General features: G+C 52.5%; 1 protein-coding gene across 2 annotated transcripts in view; it reads right to left on the bottom strand.

Moving 5' to 3' along the window:
* The window catches only part of arhgap9 (Rho GTPase activating protein 9), a 135,924-nt gene that overhangs the window by 37,029 nt on the left and 72,508 nt on the right, over positions 1-26,387 (bottom strand). For both annotated transcript variants that reach the window (XM_070869746.1, XM_070869747.1), the window contains exon 7: positions 5,450-5,524. In XM_070869746.1, the coding sequence (XP_070725847.1) occupies positions 5,450-5,524 (75 nt within the window). The remainder of the gene's footprint in view (positions 1-5,449; positions 5,525-26,387) is intronic.

The raw sequence follows: 26,387 nt of genomic DNA, 5'->3' as shown, positions 1-26,387 counted from the left end.
TGATACTCCACGTGCTCAAGTGCTGAGCAAGTTCCCCTCGCTGTTTGAACCAGGCATTGGCAATTTCACGGGAGCCAAGGTGCAGATCCACGTGGTCTCAGATGCAAGACCCATCCATCATAAAGCTCGGGCGGTTCCGTACATGATGAGGGAGAGGGTCGAAATCGAACTGGACAGACTCCAGCGTGAAAGGATCATATCACCGGTCGAATTTAACAATTGGGCCAGCCCCATTGTTCCTGTGTTGAAGAGTGATTGCACTGTCAGGATTTGTGGAGACGACAAGGTTACAATCAACCGAGTTTTGAAACAGGATCAATACCCGTTACCAAAGGCTGATGACCTGTTTGCAACGCCAGCCGGGGGGGAAGTCGTTCACGAAACTGGATCTGACGTCGGCCTCCATGACACAGGAGCTGGCGTCGAAGAAACTTAAGTGCATCAACACTCATAAAGGACTGTTTACCTACAACAGGTGTCCTTTCGGAATTCGCTCGGCTGCCGCCATGTTTCAGAGGAACATGGGGAATCTACTGAAGTCCGTCCCTGGAACCGTCGTGTTCCAAGATGACATCCTGGTCACAGGTCGTGACACCGCCGAACATCTGAACAACCTGGAAGAAATTCTACATCATCTGGACAAAGTGGGACTCAGACTGAAACGTTCGAAGTGCGTCTTCATGGCACCGGAAGTCGAATTTCCTGGGGAGGAAAATTGCTGCTGATGGCATCAGGCCTACGAACTCGAAACCCAAGGCCATCAAAAATGCATCCAAGCCTCAGAATGTGACGGAGCTGTGTTCGTTCCTGGGTCTGCTCAACTACTTCGGTAATTTCTTACCGAGATTGTGCACTTTATTAGAACCACTGCACATGCTGCTAAGAAAAGGCGACAACTGGGTTTGGGGTGCGTCTCAAGATAGATCTTTTGAGAAGGCTACTACTCTGCTTTGCTCTAACAAGCTGCTGGTACATTATGATCCGTGTAGGCGTCTAGTATTGGCCTGTGATGCTTTGTCATATGGGGTTGGTTGCGTGCGCCAACAAGCTAATGAGTCGGGTAAACTACAACCTGTTGCGTATGCTTCTAAAAGTTTGGCAAAGGCAGAAAGAGCCTACAGCATGTCAGAAAAAGAAGCATTAGCCTGTGTGTATGGTGTTAAAAGGATGCATCGGTACCTGTTTGGTCTTCGGTTTGAACTGGAAACAGATGACAAGCCACTCATTTCATTATTTTCGGAAAACAAAGGTATAAATACCAATACATCGTCCCGCATCCAGAGGTGGGCGCTGACATTATCTGCCTATGATTATGTCATTCGCCATAGACCTGGCACCGAGAATTGTGCCGATGCACTGAGCCGTCTGCCGTTGCCCACACCGGAGGTGGAAACGCCACAACCGGCAGACCTACTGTTAGTTATGGATGCTTTTGAAAGTGAAGGAACCCCTGTCACGGCCCAACAAGACCTGGACCAGCCAGGACCCGATATTGTCGATTATGAAACGTTGTGTCCTTAGTGGTGATTGGTCTGCCGGACCCAAGCAAATGGGTGATGAGATCAAACCTTACAACCGTCGCAAAGACGAACTATCCATTCAGTCAGATTGATTACTGTGGGGTAATCGTGTTGTTATGCCTAAGAAAGGCAGAGAAATTTGTACATGATCTACATAGCACTCATCCCGGGATTGTCATGGTGAAAGCCATTGCCAGGTCTCATGTATGGTGGCCTGGAATTGACTCTGATCTGGAATCATGTGTGCATCAGTGCAACACTTGCATGCAGCTTAGTAAAGCACGAGCGGAATCGCCACTGAGTCTGTGGTCGTGGCCATCTAAACCATGGTCCAGGATCCACATCGACTTTGCAGGTCCCTTCCTGGGAAAGATGGTTATAGTTGTGGTGGATGCATATTCCAAGTGGATAGAGTGTATAATCATGTCATCCAGTACATCCACAGCTACCATTGAGAGCCTTCGTGTCATGTTTGGCACTCACGGTCTGCCCGACATCGTTATAAGCGACAACGGACCTTGCTTCACTAGTCTGGAGTTTCAAGACTTCATGAAACTCAATGGTATCAAACATGTGAGGTCAGTTCCATTCAAACCCACATCCAATGGTCAAGCAGAGCGTGCTGTCCAAACCATCAAGCAGAGTATGAAACGTGTAACTCAAGGTTCACTGCAGACTCGCTTGTCATGCATGTTGCTTAGTTACAGGACAAGACCCCACACGCTTACCGGGGTCCCCCCTGCTGAACTATTGATGAAGAGAGGTCTCAAGACCAGGCTCTCCCTTGTCCACCCCGACTTGAACGATCACGTTGAATACAGACGTCAAAGTCAGCAGTGGTATCATGATCGTGCTGCTGTGTCACGCGACATCTCTGTTACCGGTCCTGTGTATGTGCTGAATTATGGTCAAGGTCCCAAGTGGGTCGCCGGTACTGTTACGGCCAAGGAGGGTAGCAGAGTGTTTATCGTCAAGCTCAAGAATGGGCGACATGCAGGAAACATGTCGATCAGATCAAGCTGCGGCACACGGATGAACCGGAACAGTCTGAGGAAGACACAATCAGTGACCAACCAACCTACCCTCAGTCATCAGAGGACTCTGCTGTTATCAATGAATCTGGGCTTTCAATCCCTGACATGATCATTGCCACTCCCATCAGATCGGCCCCAGCCCCCAGTCACAACAGACTCAGAACCCTCGCCCAAGGCTGGAGTTGAACTGAGACAATCAACTCGGGAGCGGAAAGCCCAGGAGCGTCTCAATTTGTAAACAGACTGTTACTAATAACTTAAAGGGGGATATTGTCATGTATGTATGCTTGGGGTTACTAGCCACCAGGTGGTGTCACTGTCGGAGGTCATTGGGCTGTGCGCACGTGTGTGCGGCCCAGGAATAAAAGGCCAGCCATCATAGAACATAAGAATTAGGAACAGGAGGTGGCCATCGAGTCCCTCGAGCCTGCTCCGCCATTCAACAAGATCATGGCTGATCTGGCCGTGGACTCAGCTCCACTTACCCGCCCGCTCCCCGTAACCCTTAATTCCCTTATTGGTTAAAAATCTATCTATCTGTGACTTGAATACATTCAATGAGCTAGCCTCAACTGCTTCCTTGGGCAGAGAATTCCACAGATTCACAATCCTCTGGGAGAAGAAATTCCTTCTCAACTCGGTTTTAATTTGGCTCCCCCGTATTTTGAGGCTGTGCCCCCTAGTTCTAGTCTCCCCGACCAGTGGAAACAACCTCTCTGCCTCTATCTTGTCTATCCCTTTCATTATTTTAAATGTTTCTATAAGATCACCCCTCATCCTTCTGAACTCCAACGAGTAAAGACCCAGTCTACTCAATCTATCATCATAAGGTAACCCCCTCATCTCCGGAATCAGCCTAGTGAATCGTCTCTGTACCCCCTCCAAAGCCAGTATATCCTTCCTTAAGTAAGGTGACCAAAACTGCACGCAGTACTCCAGGTGTGGCCTCACCAATACCCTGTACAGTTGCAGCAGGACCTCCCTGCTTTTGTACTCCATCCCTCTCGCAATGTAATCACTTTGCGCCCTAATAAAGCAAGACCAGGTTTGCAGCTGTGTTATTTTACAATATTCACTCTATCGAGTTATTACATACATAACAGTTTCAATGAGATCTTCTAAACTCCAGAGAGTATGGGCCCATTCTACACAATCTCTCCTCATAGGACAGCCCTGTGATCCCAGGAATCAATCTCGTGAACCTCCATTGCACTGTCTCCAAGGCAAGCATATATTTGAGAGTTCGGGGCCAGGGGCCCAGGGACAGCACGGACCAGCCCACACTGTGCGATACGTGCGCGCACTGGGCCCGTGCAGCAGAGCAGGTCTCCAGTCGTCCTGGTTAACCCTTGCCCCTGGACCAAGACCTCGCTCTGTCAAGCCCGTGTGGTGGCTGGTGTGCAACGGTCACCCCACGTTAAAACAATCCACCCACAGGCATCTTCCACCCTTCAGGATGTAGTTCGGGATCTGGAATATTAGCTCCTTCGTTGAAACACCTGTGAACTCGTCCCTTATTGGCGTGGAAGCAAGTCATCCTCGCTTCGAGGGACTGCCTATGATAATGATCCTTCCTTAGATAAGGAGACCAGAACTGTACGCAGTACTCCAGGTGTGGTCTCACCAGGGATCTGTACAATTGTAACAAGACTTTCTTACTCATGCTCCCAATCCCTTTGCAATGAAGCACAATATGCCATTTGCCTTCCTTATAGAAACATAGAAAATAGGTGCAGGAGTAGGCCATTCGGCCCTTCGAGCCCGCACCACCATTCAATATGATCATGGCTGATCATGCAACTTCAGTACCCCTTTCCTGCTTTCTCTCCATACCCCTTGATTCCTTTAGCCATAAGGGCCACATCTAACTCCCTTTTGAATATATCCAATGAACTGGCATCAACAACTCTCTGTGGTAGAGAATTCCACAGGTTCACAATTCTCTGAGTGAAGAAGTTTCTCCTCATCTCGGTCCTAAATGGCTTACCCCTTATCCTTAGACTGTGACCCCTGGTTCTGGACTTCCCCAACATCGGGAACATTCTTCCTGCATCTAACCTGTCCAGTCCCGTCAGTATTTTATATGTTTCTATGAGATCCCCTCTCATTCTTCTAAACCCCAGTCGATCCAGTCTCTCCTCATATGTCAGTCCTGCCATCCCGGGAATCAGTCTGGTGAACCTTCGCTGCACTCCCTCAATAGCAAGAATGTCCTTCCTCAGATTAGGAGACCAAAACTGAACACAATATTCAAGGTGTGGCCTCACCAAGGCCCTGTACAACTGCAGTAAGACCTCCCTGCTCCTATACTCAAATCCTCTCACTATGAAGGCCAACATACCATTTGCTTTCTTCACCGCCTGCTGTACCTGCATGCCAACTTTCAATGACTGATGTACCATGACACCCAGGTCTCGTTGCACCTCCCCTTTTCCTAATCTGTCACCGTTCAGATAATATTTTGCCTTCCTGTTTTTGCCACCAAAGTGGATAACCTCACATTTATCCACATTATACTGCATCTGCCATGCATTTGCCCACTCACCTGACCTGTCCAAGTCACCCTGCAGCCTCTTAGCATCCTCCTCACAGCTCACACCGCCACCCAGTTTAGTGTCATCTGCAAACTTGGAGATATTACACTCAATTCCTTCACTCAATCATTGATGTATATTGTAAATGTACATTGCCTGCTGTAGCTGCATGTTAGCTTCTGGTGTTTCTTGCACAGGACACCCAACTCTCTCCATGCTATCTTCAGCACCCCACCTCCCCAGAAACGATTAACCGAAATCTCCAGTCGGTTCTTGGGCAGCTTAGCTTTGAGAGTCCATCGCCCGTGGTGATGGGTTTTGGCAGCAGTCGGAAGGCAAGCGAGGAGGGAAAGGTACTTACGGGAGAGGTTACACTTGAGCTGTCATTCATTCTCACGCAGAAGGAATGTTGCGAAAGATTTCTCCAATGCGTTGCCTACGGGAGAGGAAGGAAAAAGAAATACGTTCAAAATGGGAATTGGACCAATAATTTGGCGATCTCCCCTCCGCCCCAGTGAGCGATGGAGAAATGCTTGGAAGCACAGCGACATACGGAATGGATTCCTTACAGAGGAGCCCACAGTCAAACCATCCTCGCAAATAGTCATCATCATCATAGGCAGTCCCTCGAAATTGAGGGAGACTTGCTTCCACTCCCAAAGCGAGACCCTTGCTGGTGGACAACATAGAAACATAGAAAATAGGTGCAGGAGTAGGCTATTCGGCCCTTCGAGCCTGCACCGCCATTCAATGAGTTCATGGTTGAACATGCAACTTCAGTACTCCATTCCTGCTTTCTCGCCATAACCCTTGATCCCCCTAGTAGTAAGGACTACATCTAACTCCTTTTTGAATATATTTAGTGAATTGGCCTCAACAACTTTCTGTGGTAGAGAATTCCACAGGTTCACCACTCTCTGGGTGAAGAAGTTTCTCTTCATCTCGGTCCTAAATGGCTTACCCCTTATCCTTAGACTGTGACCCCTGGTTTTGGACTTCCCCAACATTGGGAACATTCTTCCTGCATCTAACCTGTCTGAACCCGTCAGAATTTTAAACGTTTCTATGAGATCCCCTCTCATTCTTCTGAACTCCAGTGAATACAAGCCCAGTTGATCCAATCTTTCTTGATAGGTCAGTCCCGCCATCCTGGGAATCAGTCTGGTGAACCCTCGCTGCACTCCCTCAGTAGCAAGAATGTCCTTCCTCAAGTTAGGAGACCAAAACTGTACACAATATTCCAGGTGTGGCCTCTCCAAGGCCCTGTACAACTGTAGTAACACCTCCCTGCCCCTGTACTCAAATGCCCTCGCTATGAAGGCCAACATGCCATTTGCTTTCTTCACCACCTGCTGTACCTGCATGCCAACTTTCAATGACTGATGTACCATGACACCCAGGTCTCGTTGCACCTCCCCTTTTCCTAATCTGCCACCATTCAGATAATAGTCTATCTCTCTGTTTTTACCACCAAAGTGGATAACCTCACATTTATCCACATTATACTTCATCTGCCATGCATTTGCCCACTCACCTAACCTATCCAAGTCACTCTGCAGCCTCATAGCATCCTCCTCGCAGCTCACACTGCCACCCAACTTAGTGTCATCTGCAAATTTGGAGATACTACGTTAACCATCGACCACCTCAGAACTGATCATCGTCCATGTGGCCACCTTCTCCACAAGATCCTGCAAATCCCCTGGGAGGACAGACGCACCAACGTTAGCGTCCTCGACCAGGCCAACATCCCCAGCATCGAAGCACTGACCACACTCGACCAGCTCCGCTGGGCAGGGCCACATTGTCCGTATGCCCCAGACACGAGACTCCCAAAGCAAGCGCTCTACTCGGAACTCCTTCACGGGCAAACGGGCCAAAGGTGGGCAGAGGAAACGTTACAGGGACCACCCTCAAAGCCTCCCTGATAAAGTGCAACATCCCCACCGACACCTGGGAGTCCCTGGGCCCAAAGACCAGTCCGCCCTAAGTGGAGGAAGTACATCTGGGAGGGCGCTGAGCACCTCGAGTCTCGTCGCCGAGAGCGTGCAGAAACCAAGCGCAAGCAGCGGAAGGAGCGTGCGGCAAACCAGTCCCACCCTCCCCTTCCCTCAACGTCTATCTGTCCCACCTGTGACAGGGACTGTGGTTCCCGTATTGGACTGTTCAGCCACCTAAGGACTCGTGTTTAGAGTGGAAGCAAGTCTTCCTCGATTCCGAGGGACTGCCTACGATGAGGTGGTAGATTAAAACATTCCCATCACGTGACTGTGGAGCTCCTAATCAGACCCTGGAGCACGTCATCGAGCACTGCCTACAAGATATCCGCGTTGTTACACATAAGAACATAAGAAATAGGAGCAGGAGTCGGCCATTCCGCCCCTCGAGCCTGCTCCGCCATTCAATGTGGTCATGGCTGATCTTCGACCTCAACTCCACTTTCCCGCCCGATCCGCATATCCCTCGATTCCCTTAATATCCAAAAATCTATCGATCCCAGCCTTGAATATACTCAACGACTGAGCCTCCACAGCCCTCTGGGGCAGAGAATTCCAAAGATTCACCACCCTCTGAATGAAGAAATTCCTCCTCATCTCAGTCCTAAATGGCCGACCCCTTATCCTGAGACTGTGACCCCTGGTTCTAGACTCCCCAGCCCGGGGGAAACATCCTCCCTGCATCTACCCTGTCAATCCCCCTCAGAATCTGGTATGTTTCAACGAGATCACCTCTCATTCTTCTAAACTCCAGAGAATATCGGCCCAGTCTGCTCAATCTCTCCTCATAGGGCAATCCCCCCATCCCAAGAATCAGTCTGGTGAACCTTCGCTGCACTCCCTCAATGGCAAGTATATCCTTCCTTAGGTAAGCAGACCGACACTGTACACAATACTCCAGGTGTGGTCTCACCAGGGCCCTGTATAACTGCAGTAAGACATCTTTACTGTTGTACTCAAACCCTCCTGTATTAAAGGCCAACATACCATTTGCTCGAATCACTTGCTGTACCTGCAGGTTAACTTTCAGTGATTGGTGTACAAGGACAGCCAGGTCCCTCTGTACACCGACATTTCACAATCTCTCACCGTTTAAATCACTGAGCATTGTCCTCAGAGGAAATTCGTAATCAGCCAACAAGATATCCACGCTGTTACACCGGAAGCTTTGGCCTGGATATCCGACTTGGATATTGACGTTTGATTTGCTTTGCTGCTGCCATACGAAAGAAGAAGTGGAGAGTATTCCATCACACTCCCTGACTTGTTCCTTGTAGACAGCCTGAGAAACACCGCCTCCAGTGTGCCAGTGCAGCCTTCGGTCGCCTGAGGAAAAGAGTGGTTGAAGACCAGGCCCTAAAATCCACCACCCAGCTCATGGTCTACAGGGCTGTAGTGATACCCGCCCTCCTGTATGGCTCAGAGACATGGACCATGTACAGTAGACACCTCAAGTCGCTGGAGAAATACCACCAACGATGTCTCCGCAAGATCCTGCAAATCCCCTCGGAGGACAGACGCACCAACGTTAGCGTCCTCGACCAGCTCCGCTGGGCAGGGCCACATTGTCCGCATGGTCCCCCAGACACGAGATTCCCAAAGCAAGCGCTCTACTCGGAACTCCTTCACGGGCAAACGAGCCAAAGGTGGGCAGAGGAAACGTTACAGAGACCACCCTCAAAGCCTCCCTGATAAAGTGCAACATCCCCACCGACACCTGGGAGTCCCTGGGCCCAAAGACCAGTCCGCCCTAAGTGGAGGAAGTGCATCCGGGAGGGGGCTGAGCACCTCGAGTCTCGTCGCCGAGAGCGTGCAGAAACCCAAGCGCAGGCAGCGGAAGGAGCGTGCGGCAAACCAGTCCCACCCTCCCCTTCCCTCAACGTCTATCTGTCCCACCTGTGACAGGGACTGTGGTTCCCGTATTGGGCTGTTCAGCCACCTAAGGACTCGTGTTAAGAGAGGAAGCAAGGTTCGAGGGACTGCCTATGATGATGATGATGATGATGATGAGACAGTGGAGAGGCTTTGGGGAGTGGGGAGGTGAGACACTGCGCCGCAGAATACCCAGCCTCCGACCTGCTCTTGTTGCTACCATCATAGACAGTCCCTCGAAATCGAGGAAGACTTGCTTCCACTCTAAAAGTTAGTTCTCAGGTGACCAACTACAGAGGAATCTCCCAGTTGTCGGCCACTGGGGAAGTCATCGTTAGAATCCTCCTCAACCGTTCTCCCTTTGGCTGAGGAGCTCCTCCCGGAGTTACAGTGCAGATTCCGTCCGCTACGGGTACAGCGGACATGATCTTCACAGCGCGACAACTGCCAGAGGAATGTAGGGAACAGCAAAAACCTTGTACACGGCCTTCTTTGACCTCACTGTCAATCGTGAGGGTCTATGGAGCGGCCTCCTCCATTTCGGCTGCCCCCCAACGGATCCACCACAGACCCAATCCACATCCGGACCGGGGTCAAGCAGGGCTGCGTCATCGCCCCAACCCTCTTCTCGATCTTCCTCGCTGCAATGATCCATCTCAACAAGCTGGAGTGGAACTAAACTCACCATCATCATCATAGGCAGTCCCTCGGAATCGAGGAAGACTTGCTTCCACTCGAAACACGAGTCCTTAGGTGGCTGAACAGTCCAATACGGGAACCACAGTCCCTGTCACAGGTGGGACAGATAGACGTTGAGGGAAGGGGAGGGTGGGACTGGTTTGCCGCACGCTCCTTCCGCTGCCTGCGCTTGGGTTTCTGCACGCTCTCGGCGACGAGACTCGAGGTGCTCAGCACCCTCCCGGATGCACTTCCTCCACTTAGGGCGGACTGGTCTTTGGCCAGGGACTCTCCCAGGTGTCAGTGGGGATGTTGCACTTTATCAGGGAGACTTTGAGGGTGATCCCTTGTAACGTTTCCTCTGCCCACCTTTGGCTCGTTTGCCCGTGAAGGAGTTCCGAGTAGAGCGCTTGCTTTGGGAGTCTCGTGTCTGGGGGAACCATGCGGACAATGTGGCCCTGCCCAGCGGAGCTGGTCGAGTGTGGTCAGTGCTTCGATGCTGGGGATGTTGGGCCTGGTCGAGGACGCTAACGTTGGTGCGTCTGTCCTCCCGGGGGATTTGTAGGATCTTGCGGAGACAGCGTTGGTGGTATTTCTCCAGCGACTCGAGGTGTCTACTGTACATGGTCCATGTCTCTGAGCCGTACAGGAGGGCGGGTATCACTACAGCCCTGTAGACCATGAGCTGGGGGTGAGATACCTACTGTACATGGTCCATGTCTCTGAGCCATACAGGAGGGCGATTATGTAAGGGAGGACGAAAACCCCCTCATTTTACCCAGAAGGAAAAGGGCTGTGGGATCAGTCTGTGCTGTGAATTGAAACCGATACAGTTTGACCGTGGCAGAGCAGTGATTGGACGGGGGAGGACACCGGAGGGCCAATGGTGAGACAGAGTCAGCCCGAAACATGCCAATGGGAGAGCACTTGCTCGAAAACTGGGACTGACTTACAGCCATTATCGGACTATTGTCTTCCCCATGTTTACACTACGGAAGGAAATTATGCAGATCTTCAGAAAACTAGCGAACCCAAAACAAACCAAGGACCGACACAATGGCTACAGGAGGCCAACCCAATCAACACCCACTCAAACCTTGAGTAGGTTAACATCAGTGGAAAAAAACCCGCAATAATCTAAAACTGCTGCATTTTTCAAAATCACAAAGCCCACCAATGGGAAGAATCGATTTCAGCAGGAGAGGCGGACTGGATAGTTTGGCTATAAAAAGGGGTTTCTGACGTAGTGTGAGTGGTTCCCTGCCCTCGTCATCCAACAACCACAACCAGCAAGCCTCTCGACACTGAAGGAAAACCAGTGTCCGAAGACACCGAAGATAGAAGAAACAAACCACCAGACTGCGGAAGGCACAGTAGTGAGTATAACCTCTGGTCCCCAGAACTCCCAACTCAGTTAGGCCAGGAAAGGTGGGAGGTTGGGCATTGTACTGCTAAACTTGTGTAAAGATTTTCGTTGGGGCCGTTTTAGTGGGATTTAGGGGGATTGTTTTGTTGGTGTATTGCTGTTTGTTGAGATACACCTTGTCAAATAAATTGGAAGCCTAAAGTTCCTCTTGGAATCACCTTGTCTCAGTTCTATTGTATTACATCTCCTGATCGTGAGTCTTATGTCAGAACCGTGTAAGGGAAGCTAGGAGCGCCTCGAAAACGCTCAACTGTGTGTCACAGGCTAGGGAAGAAGGGGTTAGGAGTGTTTGACACTCACAGGTGCCTCACAGGCTAGGCATAAGCTGTGGGGACGCACGAGTCTCAAAACCCCCTTCATAAGCTGTGGACACAGTCTCTCCAGGGGTGCTCTTGCAGCACTCAGGGTACCTCACAGGCCAGGCATAAGCTGTGAGGGCAGAAGCCCAGAGAGAGACACCCAAGGCACAACAACACTCCCCGAGAAAAGCCCTCACAGGTACCACTGCAGCCCTGTAGACCATGAGCTCGGTGGTGGATTTGAGGGGCCTGGTCTTCGAACACTCTTTTCCTCAGGCGGCCGAAGGCTGCACTGGCGCACTGGACGAAATCTGCCAGTGCAAGAAATTATCGAACCAGTGGGAACCTGTTCAACCTTCGTTGTCTCCAGGCCAGACCCAAGACCACCCCAAAACCTCTGTTGCCACAGTATTTATGTGGCTGGCCCGGTAATGTTTTCGGTCAATGGTGATCCCCTCCCCCAGGATGTTGATGGTGGGGGATTCGGCCGTTGAGTAGCAAGGGGCGGTGGTTAGACTCTCGCTTGTTGGAGATGGTCATTGCCTGGCACTTGTGTGGGTACAAATGTTGCTTGCCGCTTATCAGCCCAAGCCTGAATGTCGTCAGGGTCTTGCTGTGTGCGGGCGCGGACTGCTCCATTATCTGAGGGGTTCCTTCTTAGGCGGTTCCCCCGGAGTCGGGGATGACTTGCTCCCACGCTAACACTGAGTTCTCAGGTGGCTGATGAGACCAATGCGGGACCCACAGTCTCTGTCACAGGCGGTGTCTGGGGCAGTCGCTGGTTGGAGGGAGGGACGGGTGGGTGGGGGGGGGGTTAGGTTGTCGTGTGCTCCTTCCGCTGCCTGCGCTTGGCTTCTGCATTTCAGTTTCAGAATAAGGGGTCTCCCATTTAAGACGGAGATGAGGAGAACATAAGAAATAGGAGCAGGAGTAGGCCATATGGCCCCTCGAGCCTGCTCCGCCATTTAATACGATCATAACATAAGAACATAAGAACATAAGAAATAGGAACAGGAGTCGGCCATACGGCCCCTCGAGCCTGCTCCGCCATTCAACAAGATCATGGCTAATCTGGCCGTGGACTCAGCTCCACTTCCCTGCCCGCTCCCCATAACCCTTCACTCCCTTATCTATCTCCACTTTAAATATATTCAATGACCCAGCCTCCACAGCTCTCTGAGGCAGCGAATTCCACAGATTTACAACCCTCTGAGAGAAGAAATTCCTCCTCATCTCAGTCCTAAATGGCCGATCCCTTATCCTGAGACTGTGACACCTTGTTGCAGACTCTCCAGCCAGGTCTTTAAGAAAGGATATACTTGCTTTGGAGGATGTTGAGAGAAGGTTCACTCGGTTGATTCCGGGGATGAGGGGGTTGATTTATGAGGAAAGGTTGAGGAGGTTGGGCCTCTACTCATTGGAATTCAGAAGAATGAGAGGTGATCTTATCGAAACGTATCAGATTATGAGGGGGCTCGACAAGGTGGATGCAGAGAAGATGTTTCCACTGATGGGGGAGACTAGAACTAGGGGGCATGGTCTTAGAATAAGGGGCCGCCCATTTAAAACTGAGATGAGGAGGAATTTCTTCTCTCAGAGGGTTGTAAATCTGTGGAATTCGCTGCCCCAGAGAGCTGTGGAGGCTGGGACATTGAATATATTTAAGGTGGAGATAGACAGTTTCTTAACCGATAAGGGGATAATGGAGTGGGCAGGGAAGTGGAGCTGAGTCCATGATCGGATCAGCCATATAGGGTATTGGTAAGGCCGCACCTGGAGTACTGCGTGCAGTTTTGGTCACCTTACTTAAGGAAGGATATACTGGCTTTGGAGGGGGTACAGAGACGATTCACTAGGCTGATTCCGGAGATGAGGGGGTTACCGTATGATGCTAGATTGAGTAGACTGGGTCTTTACTCGTAGGAGTTCAGAAGGATGAGGGGTGATCTTATAGAAACATTTAAAATTATGAAAGGGATAGACAAGATAGAGGCAGAGAGGTTGTTTCCACTGGTTGGGGAGGCTAGAACTAGGGGGAACAGCCTCAAAATACAGGGGAGCCAATTTAAAACCGAGTTGAGAAGGAATTTCTTCTCCAGAGGGTTGTGAATCTGTGGAATTCTCTGCCCAAGGAAGCAGTTGAGGCTAGCTCATTGAATGTATTCAAATCACAGATAGATAGATTTTTAACCAATAAGGGAATTAAGGGTTACGGGGAGCGGGCGGGTAAGTGGAGCTGAGTCCATGGCCAGATCAGCCATGATCTTGTTGAATGGCGGAGCAGGCTCGAGGGGCCGAATGGCCGACTCCTGCTCCTATTTCTTATGTTCTTACAATCGGCAACAGGTCATGCTTGATAATTGGGGTTCCACAGGGCTCAGTGCTGGGTCCCTTGCTTTTTGTGGTATATATCAATGACTTGGACTTGAATGTAGGGGGTATGATTAAGAAGTTTGCAGATGACACTACAACAGGCCGTGTGGTTGACAATGAAGAAGAAAGCTGTGGACTGCAGGAAGATATCGATGAACTGGTCAGGTGGGCAGAACAGTGGCAAATGCAGTTTAATCCGGATAAGTGTGAGGTAATGCATTTGGGGAGGGCTAACAAGGCAAGGGAATACACATTAAATGATAGGACACTGAGAGGTGTAGACGAACAGAGGGACCTTGGAGTGCAGGTCCACAGATCCCTGAAGGTAGCAGGCCAGGTGGATAAGGTGGTTAAGAAGGCATACGGAATATTTGCCTTTATTAGCCGAGACATGGAATACAAGAGCAGGGAGGTTATGCTTGAACTGTATAATACTCTGGTTAGGCCACAGCTGGAGTACTGTGTGCAGTTCTGGTCACCACATTACAGGAAGGATGTGATTGCACTGGAGAGGGTACAGAGGAGATTTACCAGGATGCTGCACTGCAGAGGGTACAGAGGAGATTTACCAGGATGTTGCACTGGAGAGGGTACAGAGGAGATTTACCAGGATGTTGCACTGGAGAGGGTACAGAGGAGATTTACCAGGATGTTGCACTGGAGAGAGTACAGAGGAGATTTACCAGGATGTTGTCTGGACTGGAGAATTTTAGCAATGAGGAAATATTGGATAGGCTGGTGTTGTTTTCTTTGGAACAGAGGAGGCTGAGGGGAGACCTGATTGTGGTGTATAAAATGATGAGGGACCTGGATAGAGTGGATAGGACGGACCTGTTTCCCTTGGCAGAGGGGTCAACAACCAGGGGGCACAGATTGAAAGTAATTGGTGGGGAGGTGTAGAGGGGATTTGAGGGGAAATGTCTTCACCCAGAGGGTGGTGGGGGTCTGGGGCGGAACTCACGGCCTGAAAGGGTGGTAGAGGCAGAAACCCTCACCACATTTGGATGTGCACTTGAAGTGCCGTAAACTGCAGGGCTACGGACCGAGAGCTGGAAAGTGGGATTAGGCTGGGTAGCTCTTGGTCGGCCGGCACGGACACGATGGGCCGAAATGGCCTCCTTCCGTGCGGTAAATTTCTGTGATTCTATAATCAACGCACCCCAGCCCCTTGCAAATGAAAGAAACGTGTCTGCATTCACCTAGTGCCTTGATCTACCCTCTCCAGTGTCTCGCAAATTTTATTCTCATTGCCTGCCAAAATGTTATTTTTTTATCAACAAAAACGCAAATTGGAAAAATAAGAACCGCTGGTACTCTCCTAAAGCACGCAGGCAAGCGTCGGAAGTTTATTGTGAGATTTAACTGTCCCTGGACACCGTCGGGACAGTGAGCAGCTTAATTAGTGAGGGTGGGGAAGTATAAACTATTGGATTGCAATGTAAACATCCGGACATGTTTCTCAGCACAGGCTCGTGTCAAGCCGTTGGATATTCGGGAAGAGAGAGGGAAAATAAGGACATAAGAAATAGGAGCAGGAGTAGGCCATTCGGCCCGTCGAGCCTGCTCCGCCATTCAATACAATCATGGCTGATCTTCTACCTCATCACTGTCCCCATGCCCCTCGATTCCCCGAGTGCCCCAGAAATCTCTCGATCTCAGCCTTGAATATACTCAACGACTGAGCCTCCACAGCCCTCTGGGGCAGAGAATTCCAAAGATTCACCCCCCTCTGAGTGAAGAAATTCCTCCTCATCTCAGTCCTAAATGGCCGACCCCTTATCCTGAGACTGTGTGACCCCTGGTTCTAGACTCCCCAGCCCGGGGGGAAACATCCTCCCTGTATCTACCCTGTCAATCCCCCTCAGAATCTGGTCTGTTTCAATGGGATCACCTCTCATTCTTCTAAACTCCAGAGAGTATGGGCCCAGTCTGCTCAATCTCTCCTCATAGGACAACCCTCTCAACCCAGGAATCAGTCTGGTGAACCTTCGCTGCACTCCCTCAATGGCAAGTATATCCTTCCTTAGGTAAGGAGACCAAAACTGTGCACAATACTCCTGGTGTGGTCCAGAGCCCTGTATAATTGCAGTAAGACAGCTTCACTCTTGTACTTCAACCTCCTTACAATAAAGGCCAACATACCAATATTGCTTGTTGTATCTGCATGTTAACTTTCAGTGATTTGAGTACAAGGACTCCCAAATCCCTTTGGGCTGTTGTGATAATTGCCCTCCTGTATGGCTCAGAGACATGGACCATGTACAGTAGACATCTCAAGTCGCTGGAGAAATACCACCAACGCTGTCTCTGCAAGATCCTACAAATCCCCTGGGAGGACAGACGCACCAACGTTAGCGTCCTCGACCAGGCCAACATCCCCAGCATCGAAGCACTGACCACACTCGACCAGCTCCGCTGGGCGGGGCCACATTGTCCTCATGTCCCCTAGACACGAGACTCCCAAAGCAAGCGCTCTACTCGGAACTCCTTCACGGGCAAACGAGCCAAAGGTGGGCAGAGGAAACGTTACAAGGGACCACCCTCAAAGCCTCCCTGATAAAGTGCAACATCCCCACCGACACTCGGGAGTCCCTGGCCCAAAGACCAGTCCGCCCTAAGTGGAGGGAGTGCATCCGAGAGGGCGCTGAGCACCTCGAGTCTCGTCGCCGAGAGCGTGCAGAAACCAAGCGCAGGCAGCGGAAGGAGCGTGCGGCAAACCTGTCCCACCCTCCCCTTCCCTCAACGTCTATCTGTCCCACCTGTGACAGGGACTGTGGTTCCCGTATTGGACTGTTCAGTCACCTAAGGACTCGTGTTTAAAGTGGAAACAAGTCTTCCTCGATTCCGAGGGACTGCCTATGATGATGATGACTCTCAAACCCTTTTAAGTACCAACATTTCCCAGTTCCTAACCCTTGGAAAAAAATATTCTGTTTTTCTGATCTTCGTACCAAAGTGGTCAATTTCAAATTTCCCCACAGTGGGCACTTAACCTGTCTGTAAGTCAGGTCGGGGCCTTCGAAGGATTGTACCACTGCAAGGTACAGCCCGTGCTAGAGAGCGACGGCTGTGAAAAGGGCGACTAGATTGGACGTCATCAAAATCCAGGTCGGTGATTGGAGCGTGGGCAGGTACAGCAGGAGCGGCGAGAGATCGTAGAGCGACCTGATCGGGGCCCAGGAGAGGCGAGAGTTCGGGGCCCAGAAGAGCCGAGGGCCCAGGGGCAGCACGGGCCAGCCCACACTGTGCGATATGTGGGCGCACTGGGTCCGTGCAGCAGAGCTGGTCTCCAGTCGTCCTGGTTAACCCTTGCCACTGGACCAAGACCTCGCTCTGTCAAGCCCCGTGTGCAACGAGACCTGGGTGTCATGGTACATCAGTCATTGAAAGTTGGCATGCAGGTACAGCAGGCGGTGAAGAAGGCAAATGGCATGTTGGCCTTCATAGCGAGAGGATTTGAGTATAGGAGCAGGGAGGTCTTACTGCAGTTGTACAGGGCCTTGGTGAGGCCTCACCTGGAGTATTGTGTACAGTTTTGGTCTCCTAATCTGAGGAAGGACATTCTTGCTATTGAGGGAGTGCAGCGAAGGTTCACCAGACTGATTCCCGGGATGGCAGGACTGACATATGAAGAAAGACTGGATCGACTAGGCTTATAACCACTGGAATTTAGGGGATCTAATAGAAACTTATAAAATTTTGACGGGACTTTTAGATGCAGGTTAGATGCAGGAAGAATGTTCCTGATGTTGGGAAAGTCCAGAACCAGGGGTCACAGTCAAAGGATAAGGGGTAAGCCATTTAGGACCGAGATGAGGAGAAACTTCTTCACCCAGAGAGTGGTGAACCTGTGGAATTCTCTACCACAGAAAGTTGTTGGGGCCAGTTCGTTAGATATATTCAAAAGGGAGTTAGATGTGGCCCTTACGGCTAAAGAGATCAAGGGGTATGGAGAGAAAGCAGGAATGGGGTACTGAGGGAATGATCAGCCATGATCATATTGAATGGTGGTGCAGGCTCGAAGGGCCGAATGGCCTGCTCCTGCACCTATTTTCTATGTTTCTATGAGCGGTGGCTGGTGTGCAACGGTCACCCCACGTTAAAACACTCCACACACAGGCATCTTCCACCCTTCAGGATGTAGTCCGGGATCTGGAATATTAGGTCCTTCATTGAAACGCCTGTGAACTCAGCCCTTTCTGGCATGAAAGCAAACCACCCTCGCTTCGAGGGACTGTCTATGATGATCTCTTTGACACCCTCCTCACAGCTTACTTCCCCACCTAGCCTTGTAGGCACGTGGGAACACCACCCCCTCCACGTTCCCCTCCCAGTCACACACCATCCCGACTTGGGAATATATCGGGTCGTTCCTTCATCGTCGCTGGGTCACAATCCTGGAACTCCCTCCCTAACAGCACTGTGGGAGCACCTTCACCACACGGACTGCAGCGGTTCAAGAAGGCGGCTCACTACCACCTTCTCAAGGGGCAGTTAGGGGGATGGGCAATAAATGCCCGGCCGGACTAGGGGGAAATAGCCTTAAAATTAGAGCCAGACCTTTCAGGTGTGAAGTTGGGAAACATTTCTACACACAAAGGGTGGGAGAGGTTTGGGACTCTCTTCCGCAAACGGGAATTGATGCTGGGGGCCAATTGTTAATTTTAAATCCGAGATTGATAGATTTCTGTTAACCAAAGGGTATTACAACAACAACAATTATTTGTGTATTTATATAGCACCTTTAACATAGTAAAATATCCCAAGGCGCTTCACAGGAGTATTATAATAAAGTTGACAAAGAGCCACACAAAACAAAGTTACGGCAGGTGACCACAAGCTGGGTCAAAGAGCGGAGGTTTTAAGGAGCGTCTTGAAGGAGGAAAGAGAGGTGGAGAGGTTTAGAGAGGGAGTTCCAGAGCTTGGGGCCCAGGCAACAGAAGGCACGGCCACCGATGGTGGAGCGATTATAATCAGGGATGCTCAAGAGGGCAGAATTAGAGGAGTGCAGAGATCTCGGAGGGTTGTGGGACTGGAGGGGGTTACAGAGATAGGGAGGGGTGTAGGGAGCTGGAGGAGGTTACAGAGATAGGGAGGGGTGTAGGGGGCTGGAGGGGGTTACAGAGATAGGGAGGGGTATAGGGGCTGGAGGGGGTTTCAGAGATAGGGAGGGGTGTAGGGGCTGGAGGTGGTTACAGAGATAGGGAGGGGTGTAGGGGCTGGAGGGGGTTACAGAGATAGGGAGGGGTGTAGGGGTTGGAGAGGTTACAGAGATAAGGAGGGGTGTAGGGGCTGGAGGAGGTTACAGAGATAGGGAGGGGTGTAGGGGGCTGGAGGAGGTTACACAGATAGGGAGGGGTGTAGGGGCTGGAGGAGGTTACAGAAATAGGGAGGGGTGTAGGGGCTGGAGGGGGTTTCAGAGATAGGGAGGGGTGTAGGGGCTGGAGGTGGTTACAGAGATAGGGAGAGGTGTAGGGGCTGGAGGAGGTTACAGAGATAGGGAGGGGTGTAGGGGGCTGGAGGAGGTTACACAGATAGGGAGGGGTGTAGGGGCTGGAGGAGGTTACAGAGATAGGGAGGGGTGTAGGGGCTGGAGGAGGTTACACAGATAGGGAGGGGTGTAGGGGCTGGAGGAGGTTACAGAGATAGGGAGGGGTGTAGGGGCTGGAGGGGGTTTCAGAGATAGGGAGGGGTGTAGGGGCTGGAGGTGGTTACAGAGATAGGGAGGGGGCGAGGAGGCCATGGAGGGATTTGAAAACAAGGATGAGAATTTTGAAATTGAGCTGTTGCTTAAACGGGAGCCAATGTAGGTCAGCGAGCACAGGGGGTGGTGAGTGAGTGGGACTCGGTGCGAGTTAGGACACGGGGCACAGGGGGTGATGGGTGAGCGGGCCTGGGTGTGAGTTAGGACATGGGGCAGTGAGCACAGGGGGTGATGGGTGAGCGGGACTCGGTGCGAGTTAGGACACGGGGTCAGCGAGCACAGGGGGTGATGGGTGAGCGGGACTCGGTGCGAGTTAGGACACGGGGTCAGCGAGCACAGGGGGTGATGGGTGAGCGGGACTGGGTGCGAGTTAGGACACGGGACAGTGAGCACAGGGGGTGATGGGTGAGCGGGACTCGGTGTGAGTTAGGACACGGGGTCAGCGAGCACAGGGGGTGATGGGTGAGCGGGACTGGGTGCGAGTTAGGACACGGGGCAGTGAGCACAGGGGGTGATGGGTGAGCGGGACTCGGTGTGAGTTAGGACACGGGGTCAGCGAGCACAGGGGGTGATGGGTGAGCGGGACTGGGTGCGAGTTAGGACACGGGGCAGTGAGCACAGGGGGTGATGGGTGAGCGGGACTCGGTGTGAGTTAGGACACGGGGTCAGCGAGCACAGGGGGTGATGGGTGAGCGGGACTGGGTGTGAGTTAGGACACGGGGCAGTGAGCACAGGGGGTGATGGGTGAGCGGGACTGGGTGTGAGTTAGGACACGGGGGCAGTGAGCACAGGGGGTGATGGGTGAGCGGGACTCGGTGTGAGTTAGGACACTGGGGCAGTGAGCACAGGGGGTGATGGGTGAGCGGGACTGGGTGCGAGTTAGGACACGGGGGGGCAGCCGAGTTTTGGATCACCTCTCGTTTACGTGGGGTAGAATGTGGGAGGCCGGCCAGGAGCGCAGCGCGTTGGAATAGTCAAGTCTGGAGGTAACAAAGGCACGGATGAGGGCTTCAGCAGCGGATGAGCTGAGGCAGGGGGACGGAGGCCGGCGATGTTACGGAGGTGGAAATCGGCGGTGGTAGTGAGGGACATGAGGCAAAGGCGGGTACAGGCAACTCGCGATTATCTGGGCCCCTGGCGGTCCGGGTAAACGATTTTGCCGCTAGGGTGAGTGCAGGAACTTGCCGAGAACGTTTGGGGCTGAAATTCATACTTTAATGCTTTTCTGCTTCTGTGCACTGCAGGGTGGGATTGTCCACCTATTCATTTCAATGTAAAGTGACAGAATTCTGATCTGATTGCCCATGTATAGAGTTGCAGAGGTGTCAGAGAACGTAAAGGCAGCAGGGAAGGGAGGAGGAGTTGGGTAAACTTTTGCCCCTCTGAACATGCTTCCAGCGTGATGGTCTGGACAGTGCCTTAAAAGAGCGGGGTTGGGAGCATTGCGTTCGATCTGATAACGTGAGGACGGGTCGCTGTATGAGCGGACAGTCTGTCCAGGTCCGAGTTAATTTGATTGAGGATTTTGATTGGAAGTCCATGCTTAGCGCAAAAACTCAATAAATATTAATATAAAAATATCGGTCAAGGGAAAAAAAATCAGAATATACCTGGCTGTAAAAGCACATGTTTTAGTACTTACTTGAGATTCAACATTTCAATGAAGTTCACAGAATAAGTACAAATGTTGCTCTACATGGGACACAATCACAGTTTTAAAAAGTGCCATTGCAGCAGATTCTCCGTTAGATCCGTGTACGGATAATCGAGAGTTGCCTGTAGATGGAGTTAGGTCACAGATCAGTCATGATCTCATTGAATGGCAGAACAGGCTTGAGGGGCCGAATGGCCTGCTCCTGCGTTCATCGGAGAAAAAGACTGCGCGGAGATAGGAAAGAAAGAGACGGACTTGCATTTAAATAGCGCCTTTCACAACCTCGGGATAGCTCAAAGTGCTTTAAGCTTCAAATAAGTACGTTGAATGTTGTAATGAAAGGGAACGCAACAGTCGACCTGCACACAATCTCACAAATAACAATCGGATATTGAGCAGATCAACTGTTTTAGTGATGTTGGTTGAGGGATAAATATTGGCCCCAGGACACCGGGGAGAACTCCCCCTGCTCTTCTTCCAAATAGTGGCCCCGGGATCTTTTACATCCACCCGAGAGGGCAGACGGGGCCTCGGTTGAACGTCTCATCTGAAAAAAGGCGCTCCCTCAGTACTGCCCCTCTGACTGTGCGGCACTCGCTCAGTACTGCCCCTCCGACAGCACAATACGGTGCTCCCTCAGTACCGCCCCTCCGACAGTGCAGCGCTCCCTCAGCACCGCCTCTCCGACAGTGCGGCGCTCCCTCAGTACTGCCCCTCCGACAATGCGACACTCCCTCAGTACCGCCCCTCCGACAGTGCGGCGCTCCCTCAGTACCGCCCCTCCGACAGTGCGGGGCTCCCTCAGTACTGCCCCTCCGACAGTGCGGCGCTCCCTCTGTACCGCCCCTCCGACAGTGCGGCGCTCCCTCAGTACCGCCCCTCCGACAGTGCGGCGCTCCCTCAGTACCGCCCCTCCAACAGTGTGACACTCCCTCAGTACTGCCCCTCTGACTGTGCGGCACTCGCTCAGTACTGCCCCTCCGACAGTGCGGCACTCCCTCAGTACTGCCCCTCCGACAGTGCGGCACTCCCTCAGTACTGCCCCTCCGACAGCACAATACGGTGCTCCCTCAGTACTGCCCCTCCGACAGTGCGCGCTCCCTCAGTACTGCCCCTCCGACAGTGTGACACTCCCTCAGTACCGCCCCTCCGACAGTGCAGCGCTCCCTCAGTACTGCCCCTCCGACAGTGCGGTGCTCCCTCAGTACCGCCCCTCCGACAGTGCGCGCTCCCTCAGTACTGCCCCTCCGACAGTGTGACACTCCCTCAGTACCGCCCCTCCGACAGTGCAGCGCTCCCTCAGTACTGCCCCTCCGACAGTGCGGCGCTCCCTCAGTACTGCCCCTCCGACAGTGCAGCGCTCCCTCAGTACTGCCCCTCCGACAGTGCAGCGCTCCCTCAGTACTGCCCCTCCGACAGTGCGGCACTCCCTCAGTACCGCCCCTCCGACAGTGCAGCGCTCCCTCAGTACTGCCCCTCCGACAGTGCTGCGCTCCCTCAGTACCGCCCCTCCGACAGTGCGGCGCTCCCTCAGTACCGACCCTCCGACAGTGCGGCGCTCCCTCAGTACCGCCCCTCCGACAGTGCGCCGCTCCCTCAGTACTGCCCCTCCGACAGTGCGGCGCTCCCTCAGTACTGCCCCTCCGACAGTGCGACACTCCCTCAGTACCGCCCCTCCGACAGTGCGGCGCTCCCTCAGTACCGCCCCTCCGACAGTGCGGGGCTCCCTCAGTACTGCCCCTCCGACAGTGCGGCGCTCCCTCTGTACCGCCCCTCCGACAGTGCGGCGCTCCCTCAGTACCGCCCCTCCGACAGTGCGGCGCTCCCTCAGTACCGCCCCTCCAACAGTGCGGCGCTCCCTCAGTACCGCCCCTCCAACAGTGCGGCGATCCCTCAGTACCGCCCCTCCGACAGTGTGACACTCCCTCAGTACTGCCCCTCTGACTGTGCGGCACTCGCTCAGTACTGCCCCTCCGACAGTGCGGCACTCCCTCAGTACTGCCCCTCCGACAGTGCGGCACTCCCTCAGTACTGCCCCTCCGACAGCACAATACGGTGCTCCCTCAGTACTGCCCCTCCGACAGTGCGCGCTCCCTCAGTACTGCCCCTCCGACAGTGTGACACTCCCTCAGTACCGCCCCTCCGACAGTGCAGCGCTCCCTCAGTACTGCCCCTCCGACAGTGCGGTGCTCCCTCAGTACCGCCCCTCCGACAGTGCGCGCTCCCTCAGTACTGCCCCTCCGACAGTGTGACACTCCCTCAGTACCGCCCCTCCGACAGTGCAGCGCTCCCTCAGTACTGCCCCTCCGACAGTGCAGCGCTCCCTCAGTACTGCCCCTCCGACAGTGCAGCGCTCCCTCAGTACTGCCCCTCCGACAGTGCAGCGCTCCCTCAGTACTGCCCCTCCGACAGTGCGGCGCTCCCTCAGTACTGCCCCTCCGACAGTGCTGCGCTCCCTCAGTACCGCCCCTCCGACAGTGCGGCGCTCCCTCAGTACCGACCCTCCGACAGTGCGGCACTCCCTCAGTACCGCCCCTCCGACAGTGCGCCGCTCCCTCAGTACTGCCCCTCCGACAGTGCGGCGCTCCCTCAGTACTGCCCCTCCGACAGTGCGGCGGTCCCTCAGTACCGCCCCTCCGACAGTGCGGCGGTCCCTCAGTACTGCCCCTCCGACAGTGCAGCGCTCCCTCAGTACCGCCCCTCCGACAGTGCAGTGTTTCATAGAATCACAGAAATTTACAGCACGGAGGGAGGCCATTTCGGCCCATCGTGTCCGCGCCGGCCGACCAAGAGCTACCCAGCCCAATCCCACTTTCCAGCTCTCGGTCCGTAGCCCTGTAGGTTACGGCACTTCAAGTGCACATGCAAATGTGGTGAGGGTTTCTGCCTCTACCACACTTTCAGGCCGTGAGTTCCACCCGAGACCCCCACCGCCCTCTGGGTGAAGACATTTCCCCTCAAATCCCCTCTAAACCTCCCCCCAATTACTTTACATCTCTGCCCCCTGGTTGTTGACCCCTCTGCCAAGGGAAACAGGTCCTTCCTATCCACTCTATCCAGGCCCCTCATCATTTTATACACCTCAATCAGGTCTCCCCTCAGCCTCCTCTGTTCCAAAGAAAACAACCCCAGCCTATCCAATCTTTCCTCATCGCTAAAATTCTCCAGTCCCAGGCAACATCCTGGTAAATCTCCTCTGTACCCACTCCAGTGCAACATCCTGGTAAATCTCCTCTGTACCCTCTCTAGTGCAACATCCTGGTAAATCTCCTCTGTACCCTCTCCAGTGCAGCATCCTGGTAAATCTCCTCTGTACCCTCTCCAGTGCAACATCCTGGTAAATCTCCTCTGTCCCCTCTCCAGTGCAACATCCTGGTAAATCTCCTCTGTACCCTCTCCAGTGCAACATCCTGGTAAATCATCTCTGTACCCTCTCTCGTGCAAATCACATTTTTCCTGTAATGTGGTGACCAGAACTGTACGCGGTACTCCAGCTGTGGCCTAACCAGTGTTGTACACAGTTCCAAGTCTGTAAGGTTACTAACCTTCAGAAAAATGCAGACCATGAACTAAAAAATTGATTGATCCAAGCTTTTTGAATTAAGCTGGACAATTAAGAACATTCTGTCGAGGACATACAACTGATTTCATGTATAACAACGATGGAGTTTACGTGAGACCCTGAACTTGATTGACCAGGGTGGGGAAAACAGCCACTGTCGACATCGAGTTTGTAATAAGACCAGACAACAAAGGACCCCCACGGAATGCAAATTTTGGGCTCAGAGCATTCAGCATAAGGAAATATCTTTTGCATTGTCGACTCCACGTGCAAATTAGTAGCCATTCAAACCCATCACCAACCAGTTAAACGGATCAATAATCGAATTTCCTCCCAGCGGGTAACTTATTCAAAACCTGGCTAGAAATATATGGACACAGACACACAAGCAGCAGGAGGAAGAATACATGAATGAAACAGGAAGCAGGCAACAGAGGAAGGCCACAGAGGCAGGAGTAAGAGACAGAAAAGGACACAAAACACAAAAGGTTAGTATGCAGGTACAGCAAGTGATCAGGAAGGCCAATGGTATCTTGGCCTTTATTGCAAAAGGGGATGGAGTATAAAAGCAGGGAAGTCTTGCTACAGTTATACAGGGTATTGGTGAGGCCACACCTGGAGTACTGCGTGCAGTTTTGGTTTCCGTATTTACGAAAGGATATACTTGCATTGGAGGCAGTTCAGAGAAGGTTCACTCGGTTGATTCCGGAGATGAAGGGGTTTGACTTATGAGGAAAGGTTGAGTAGGTTGGGCCTCTGCTCATTGGAATTCAGAAGAATGAGAGGTGATCTTATCGAAACGTATCAGATTATGAGGGGGCTTGACAAGGTGGATGCAGAGAGGATGTTCCCACTGATGGGGGAGACTCGAACTAGGGGGCATGGTCTTAGAATAAGGGGCCGCCCATTTAAAACTGAGATGAGGAGGAATTTCTTCTCTCAGAGGGTTGTAAATCTGTGAAATTCTCTGCCCCAGAGAGTTGTGGGGGCTGGGACATTGAATATATTTAAGACGGAAATAGACAGTTTCTTAAACGAGAAGGAGATAAGGGGGCGGGCAAGGAAGTGGAGCTGAGTCCATGATGGGATCAGCCATGATCGTATTAAATGGCGGAGCAGGCTCGAGGGGCCGAATGGCCGACTCCTGCTCCTATTTCTTATGTTCTTACGTTACGTTCTCTGTCGCTGCCTCCCAGACGGCTGGAGTTCAGGGAGAGCTTTACAGACCGGCACCTGTTTGCCGCAGACTCCCCGATTGGTACATTGGTAAGGGCGTGCAGTTTGCAAACCTTTTGGATGTGGGCGTGGCCAAGCGACAGCCGGAGAGTGGCCCCGGAGCGAAGGTCAGCCCCGCAACCAGGCGAAGGCTCGTGGGCTCTGTCTGTTCCGGACGTTGATTGCTCCCGGAAGGTCCGAGACTTGTTCCCGTTGGGGAAAGGGAGAAAGGAGCATTCCGACGCCCCCTCGACGACTCTTCCGCGGCCGGTGAAGAGGATCTCGCTGGATGTTGCCAATCTTAATAGTAGAGTGTAGTATAGTATTAGGCAGTCCCTCGAAGCGAGGATGACTTGCTTCCAGGCCAAAAAAGGGATGAGTTCACAGGTGTACCAACGAAGCTAATATTCCGGATCCCGAACTACATCCTGAAGGGTGGAAGATGCCTGTGGGTGGATTGTTTTAACGTGGGGTGACCGTTGCACACCAGCCACCACACGGGGCTTGACAGAGCGAGGT

Source organism: Pristiophorus japonicus, chromosome X (genome assembly GCF_044704955.1).
Source record: "Pristiophorus japonicus isolate sPriJap1 chromosome X, sPriJap1.hap1, whole genome shotgun sequence".
NCBI lineage: Eukaryota > Metazoa > Chordata > Chondrichthyes > Pristiophoridae > Pristiophorus > Pristiophorus japonicus.
The sequence above is the reverse complement of the archived record's forward strand: the minus strand, read 5'-3'. Positions and strand labels throughout refer to the sequence as shown.